This window comes from Urtica dioica, chromosome 4 (genome assembly GCF_054948205.1).
Source record: "Urtica dioica subsp. dioica isolate 48M chromosome 4, U.dioica_male_clone48M_v1_H2, whole genome shotgun sequence".
In the NCBI taxonomy this organism is placed as follows: domain Eukaryota; kingdom Viridiplantae; phylum Streptophyta; class Magnoliopsida; order Rosales; family Urticaceae; genus Urtica; species Urtica dioica.
In genome coordinates this window covers 8,909,242-8,916,779 of record NC_142759.1, presented here as the reverse complement: position 1 = coordinate 8,916,779, position 7,538 = coordinate 8,909,242, and the positions used below count along the sequence as shown (strand labels likewise).

The following is a 7,538-nucleotide window of genomic DNA, read 5'->3' as shown; positions in this document are numbered from 1 at the left end:
CCCATGAGTGATTGCACACTAAAATCCACCCGCCCAAAGTGAAAATGCTTGCCCATGACTCATTTATCACCATTTTCTTTAGCTAATCTCGAATGAGGCCCACCTAAAACTCATATTTCACTCAATCCAACCTCAAAACTCTATAAATACGCCATCTTCATCAACATTTCTCTCTAATATATTCCCATTCATGGAAACCGATGTCAAATTTCTCTTACTTTTCTCTAATTAATAAGAGGAATATCCCACCATACATTTCGCGTTTTTTCTTTTCTTAGGAAATCACGATGACGATCTCACTTCATTGTACTTCGAAAGTCTTCCAGAACTCACGGTTATTCGGACTCTTGCCCTTATCTCCATTGTACTTCATCGACCTTAGAAAAATAGCTTTGGGCTCATTAAGGCAAGACACGTGACCAACTCCGCCCACGCCACATGTCCTTTAAATGTTAATCGAAAACACGTATTAACATAACCAAATCTTACATATAAGAAACAAATTTAACATTAAAAAAATTATTTGGCTAATTTCTTAATTAGTACCAAATTATAACAACTATATTAATATTAACTTCCATGTATACGTATAAATTAAAGAACGTGATTATATAGATGTTGCACTCAGGTATAAAAACATGTAAAATTAAGGGCGTTCTAGAAATATGGTCAAAAGAAAACCTCAGTTTTTGGTTTTAATCCATGTTTGCCAAACTTTAGAAATATAGCCAAACGGAACGATAAAAAAAAAAAAAAAAAAACTGATTTGCCCTTATCTATTAACAAATTCGTCACGTTCTCTCTCTCCTACTTTTTTTCCTACATTTTTTTTCCATAAAAACTTCAAAAAACCATATTTATCTCATATGAACTCGAAAATTGAGTGATTCCAAATCATACGGATTTGTAACGCCGAGATCTTAAAAAATAAATCCATTGTGTTTGATGAAAAATCATGTTTAATGCCATAGATGTAGAAAAATCACGTTACTGCCTTAGACATGGAAATAACTGAATTTTTTTGGAAATCATTTGGAAATAAATGAAAACGTAAACATGATTTTTCATCAAACACAATGGGTCTATTTTAGAAGATCTCGGCGCTACGAATCTGTAGGATTTGGAATCACTCAATTTCGAGTTCGTATGAGATAGATATGAATTTTTGATGTTTTGATAAAAAAAAAAATATTTGAAAAAAAGTAGGAGAGAGAAAGTGACGAATTAAAAAACAAGAGAGAGAAAGTTATGAATATAGAAAAAAAAAGTTATATTTATTTAAAAACGAATATGTAATTTTAACCTATTACCTTTAGTGCAACCTAATATAATAGTCTATTTTTCTAAAACTCTCAAAATATTGGCTAAATCTTAAACCTTAAGTTTAAAGTAACCTAATTAGTTACAAAATTCTAAAATTAAATCTGTAGTCTCTTACCTTTTCACTAGAGTCCCTAATTTAACTAACAAATAATAAATTTTAGAAAAACAATGAGGATAAATTTAGGTTCCTTTTTTTTTTTTTTTTCTTTTGACTACAATGATCTTATGAGTGAATGAAATAATAAAAAAATTGTATTACAATTAATTAAAAAAATAAAACTTTATAAATATTAGGTGCATAACTAAAAATATTAAGTAATATGACGCTTGGAAGAAAAAAAATGTCAGCTGACGATTTAATTATATTACATCACCATATATAATATTATATAGTCTTGGACTAATATTTCTAAGTTAGAAAACATTTTCGTCTAATATTTTCTTATTGTATTTTCATCTAAGCTTTCAGACTCAAGCCTGCCACATATTCTAATTTAAAAAAGAAAATAGAGTAAATAAATATGTTGGAGACGTAAATAAATTTATTATGGTCAGATTTGCTTTGTATATTTGTTACACATATTTGTAATTTAGTTTGTGTGTCTCTGAACTCAACAAACCACTGCAAAACAAACAAAGCAACCTGAAGAGAGAGAAAGATAAAAAATAATTTTTTTGCTCTGAAAAAAATAAAAAATAAATAGAGAAAGCACTTGGCGTCTCACTTCAGAGAACGTCTCAGATTGTTCAAAGACTTGGCTTCTTCAAACCAACCGTTTCTAAAATCCAAAATTAATAAAAACGAAAAATAAAAACACTCTCACTTCCATTTCTCAATTGCATATACACAGATACACCATAAACATATATAAATAGAGAGAGAGAGAGAGAGAGGAGAGAGAGAGAGAGAGAGAGAGAGACACAGACATAAATATACTCTCTCACAGATCGAATGTGACCTTACATTTACCTTCATCTTCAAACACTCGAAGCTTTAACCGCGTTCGGCGATTCGAGATTCAATCGGAGAGAACAAGTGAAAGAGCCTAAACCTTACAGCATTTTTTCGTTGATCTTCAATGGCGGCTTCTACTGTGGCGTCTCCGCTGTGCACGTGGCTGGTGGCGGCATGCATGTCCGTCTCCTGCGACGGCGACCGCCTCGCGAGCGCTTCTCCACGGCGGCGCCGGAGAGTCTCCGCCGGATTGAGGAGAGGTTTCCCGTCGATTCGGTCTGCGTGTGGTTCGAGCATGCAGGGCTTGATGAGCTCGTGCCTGGCCTTCGAGCCTTGCAACGAGTATTGTAGCTCCAATGGACTGTCTATGTCTGCTTCCTTAGGATGTAATGGAGCGTCGATGCTTTTTGGATCCAAAGCAGGTGGTTTTTCGGCTAGAAGACAAAGGCGGAGTAATCGAGCTTCACATTCTGGTAATTTAATTAATTAATTAATTTATTTAATAAATGCGGTTGTTGGTTATGGAAACTTGTGCAACCTGGTTTTCCTTCAGCTGTTACAAACCAAGTGTCCTGTGCGTGTTTGTTATTTTTGTCTTTGTTTTGCTGTGTCTTCTTCTGCGAATTTGTATTTTCTATTTCTTTAATCGAAATGAATTGTGCAAGTTCACTTGCGTTGATTTGGCTGCTTAGAGAGAAACGTGATATTTTCTTTTCTTTTCGCATGTGTGATTGGTTAAGACATATAGCATGACTACTTTGTGTAGCTCTTATTTCCTCGTCCTAGATATGGGTTTGTTTTACAGTTGTAATTTACTCGTGTGACTTATTATTATGTCATTCTTTGTGGAGTGGTAAGGGTAATCTTCACAGAGGTGATATTTGGTAGTATTTTTGTACAAGTTATTTAGCTCAAGATTGACTGTGTGAAGATCAAGAAGTTCCTTTGAAATTTAGCATCGTTATATACAAAGTAAATAGAAGGCTGACATGCTTCTGGTCTGTCTTTTTCTTTTCCCTTCAACTTTAGGGGAGACTCTTGCTGTGGCTTTGGAACCTGCAGAGGAAGTGACCGCGAAGAAGAAACATTTCACGAAGCAGAGGCGAGTAGTTGTGACGGGGATGGGTGTGGTGACACCTCTCGGTCACGATCCAGAAGTCTTCTACAATAATTTGCTTGATGGTGTCAGTGGTGTGAGCGAGATTGAGACTTTTGATTGTTCCCAATTCCCTACGGTAGGTCATACATTGAATATATGCCTTCAAACAGTGCTTGCTCTAGATAATTGTCTGATTATATTCCATTTCTTCAGAGAATCGCGGGAGAGATTAAGTCCTTCTCAACTGAGGGGTGGGTTGCACCAAAACTATCAAAGAGGATGGACAAATTTATGCTCTACATGCTCACCGCTGGAAAGAAAGCTCTGGTTGATGGTGGATTTACTGAAGATGTCATGAATGAGTTGGATAAAACAAAATGTGGAGTCTTGATTGGCTCTGGGATGGGTGGCATGAAGGTATGAAAAATCCTAATCAGTTAATTGCAGAACGATTTTGACTTCATTAGTGGTAACGGTATCCTAAGATCTGCAACATGACATCTGCTTTGGTTCTGGCTGCAAGAAATTTTTCTTAATCTAAAAAATATGCTCTGGGAATGTATTAACCTCAGTAATGATTATCGGCGGAAATCCAAAGATGCAGTTTCTTCCTAGTCACTTCTTAGACTAATATAGTTGCTACCCGAGTTTAACTTCTATACATTGCATGTGTTGAACAGGTTTTTTATGATGCAATTGAAGCTTTAAGGATTTCATACAGGAAGATGAATCCTTTCTGCGTACCTTTTGCAACAACAAACATGGGTTCTGCCATGCTTGCGATGGATCTGGTCAGCTTAAACTTTGGCACGCTGCTTTTAGTTCTATATTTTTAAGGCTAATTATGAAGCACTGAACTCATGTTACTTGTTTTTTTAATTCTCATTAATTACAGGGCTGGATGGGCCCAAATTACTCGATCTCTACTGCATGTGCTACAAGCAACTTCTGCATTTTGAACGCAGCAAACCACATAGTTAGAGGTGAAGCTGTAAGTATTTTACCCATGTCCGTATCTTTAGAGAAAAATCTGGCTTACTATAATACAACAAAAGGCCATGTGAAATTCCACAAGAAAATAGAAAGATTAGACGTTATGTAATCATTAATTGAACTTTGGTTAATAACATTGACAATTCTTACATTTTCACCTTCTCAATTTGTATTCAGGATGTAATGCTTTGTGGTGGCTCGGATGCAGCAGTTATACCTATTGGTAATCTACTTTCTTTTCCTTATTTGCTTTTCCCTCAGATCCATCTAGCATGGTACACTAGGAAGTGATACCTCATGAATGTACTATTGTGATATCTAGGTTCTGAATAATGATAATTGGACAGGAAGTGATACCTCATATATATATACTATTGTTAATTTCTAAGTTCTAACTAATGATAATTGGACAGGGCTGGGTGGGTTTGTTGCATGCAGAGCACTTTCACAGCGTAACGATGATCCAACAAAAGCTTCGCGTCCTTGGGACTTGGTACTGAATCAAATATATTATTCAATGCCGTGTATGAGAATTCTTAAAGAAATATGTATGCAATAAAAGATCAAAACTCTAAATGTTAAATCAATTAAAATGCTATCCTAATATTTACTAGAAAAATGTTCTGTTTATTGAGACTTCATGTTATCTTCTGAATTATTCTCAACTTCAATTTTATATTTATATATTATGAGGTTCTTGCTGTTGAACAGAACCGTGATGGATTTGTGATGGGGGAAGGAGCTGGAGTTTTGATTTTAGAAGAGTTAGAGCATGCTAAGGTATGTTTTTATTCAAATTGGAACACCAATGTAGTCATGTTAATGAAACCTTGTGCATATTTCTTCGCTGGTCAACGATTTAAACCTCTTATACTTCAAGTTGCATCTGTTTTGTAATTTCACTGAAATATTTTGATTATGGGTATGCTTATATCTATCATCTTCAGCTTACAGCTGTGGGTCTGAGTTATTTGCTTGACCAGTGGTTTCCGACTTGTGCAGAAAAGAGGTGCAACTATCTATGCAGAATTTCTTGGTGGAAGCTTCACAAGCGATGCATATCACATGACTGAACCACATCCTAATGGTAGATAAATGTGTTGAGAATCAAATATGTCGAATAAACTTGAGGCTATGCAATTGTTTGAGTAATGTTCTTTCATATCTAAACTAGGTACTGGTGTGAAGCTCTGCATAGAGAAGGCTTTAGCTCAGGCTGGGGTATCCAAGGAAGATGTAAATTACATCAATGCACACGCCACGTCCACACCAGCCGGAGACATCAAGGAGTATAATGCTCTAGTTCATTGTTTTGGCAACAATCCTGAGGTAATGTGATGGCAATAAGACAAGCCAAGCCACGTTTTTCTTTTCTAACCATGTGATTATGAGGCAAACTCTTTAACCCTTGCAGCTGAAGTTGAACTCAACAAAATCCATGATTGGTCATCTTCTTGGAGCAGCTGGGGCAGTGGAAGCTGTTGCAACAGTACAGGTATTTTTCAAGAACTTAATCGTCGCCCGGAAAAATTATGATATGTGAAATCCCCTGCTGCTTTTTTAGTTTAACCATAATGTGTTTAATTTTTGCATTTTCCAAATTATTTTCTGCTTCTTTGCAGGCAATACGGACCGGATGGGTTCACCCAAATATCAACTTGGAGGACCCAGATGAAGGAGTGGTAAGTGTTCTTTTACAGCCTTTCACTCCCGACGTAATGTTTCTACATATGTTTTCTCACTGATTTTATCGGCCTGGTTATGAAATAGACGAAGAACGCATCTTCTAGAGATGAACATTTTTTGATGCATGGATAATTAACTTTTTGATACACGGCGTACAGGACAAGAGCCTGCTCGTGGGGCCAAAGAAAGAGAGACTGGATGTTAAAGTGGCTTTATCGAATTCATTTGGTTTTGGTGGTCACAATTCCTCAATCCTATTTTCACCGTACCAAGACTGAACCGACGGAGCTAACTCTATTTCTGAATTAATGATTCATAAGGTACACACGTTTATGGGGGGTCTTTAATGTAATTTCAGAGATGATAGAAGATTTGACTTTGATAGCAATGTGTGTATTGTAGTTACTGGGCAATCCACTGGATGTTGTCGGATTTTGAGAGTTCGTGTTGCCGGCAAAATCAAATTAATTGGAGGGAAAATCAATATCAGAAAAGTGTCGAGACAAATCATTCCATGGAGATGAGAATTCATCAATTTGGGACACTCTTTTTGGCATCATAAAGTAGCTATACAACTACAAGGCCTTTTTCAATCGAATAGATATTAGCTTTTAGCTATCCTGTTGGACCCGCTGGTAAAATACTTCATTGGTTTTTTGTTTTGTTTTGTTTTTGTTTTGGTTCAAGCTCTTATGGGTTTACAAATAGACTGCCATTCGTTTACCCAGAAAGGAAAATATGATGAGACTTTTCTTTCCTATCAAAATGCGCTTACAAAAGTCACTATATGGGTACTCCGGAGTTTTTCTGATTTGCTCGTTTTATGATTTTCGTTAGACATTTTATTTAATCGCCTCAATTGGTTCTAATGTGCTACTATCGCATGTGACGGAACCAATATCACTTAAAATATTGAAGTTGGCACTGAATATATTTGGAGACGAGAAAACATCCTAATAACTATATGCGTCGCGACTTGCGACATAAATATAATGAATGACTAGAAAGGGTTTATTTTTTTTTTATTCTAGTTTTTATTTTTTATTTTTTAACGCTGGATCCGCAATTTAATAATAAGTAACCTACAACCAAATATACTAAAACAGTTTACCTGTCCCGCCTAATTTTGTTGACATTTAAGTAGCAACATTGTCCGTTAAATGACCCACAATTGTATAAGTTGTTCTAGTGAAGCATATACTTTGTAAGGAAAAAATAAAAAACAACAATCCATGTATAATCGTTTAACAAACACGCACGGGCAACTAGTTTGCTTTATTGGTAATTTCACACGTATCTCACGAGTTCAATCTCAATGGGCTACAGAAAATACATGCTGTTTAAGATTTATCATAAATCATGTAATCTTGATCAATAGTGTTATTTGCGATTGCATTGTTAAAATATATGTAATCTTAACCAATAGTGTCACTTCTAAAAAAAAAAAAACTACGTCTACTCACTACATGAAACAATTGCAAT

At 35.5% G+C, this 7,538-nt stretch overlaps 1 protein-coding gene across 1 annotated transcript; it reads left to right on the top strand.

Moving 5' to 3' along the window:
- Positions 1-2,011: 2,011 nt before the first annotated feature.
- On the top strand, positions 2,012-6,839 carry FAB1 (fatty acid biosynthesis 1). The gene is made up of 14 exons (XM_089611490.1): positions 2,012-2,751; positions 3,308-3,513; positions 3,591-3,794; positions 4,058-4,168; positions 4,273-4,368; positions 4,548-4,593; positions 4,784-4,863; positions 5,082-5,150; positions 5,373-5,457; positions 5,545-5,699; positions 5,785-5,865; positions 5,993-6,052; positions 6,215-6,376; positions 6,459-6,839. Exons 1-13 carry the CDS (start codon positions 2,403-2,405, stop codon positions 6,332-6,334), a joined length of 1,662 nt encoding a protein of 553 aa, XP_089467616.1. The 5' UTR covers positions 2,012-2,402; the 3' UTR covers positions 6,335-6,376; positions 6,459-6,839.
- Positions 6,840-7,538: the final 699 nt, after the last annotated feature.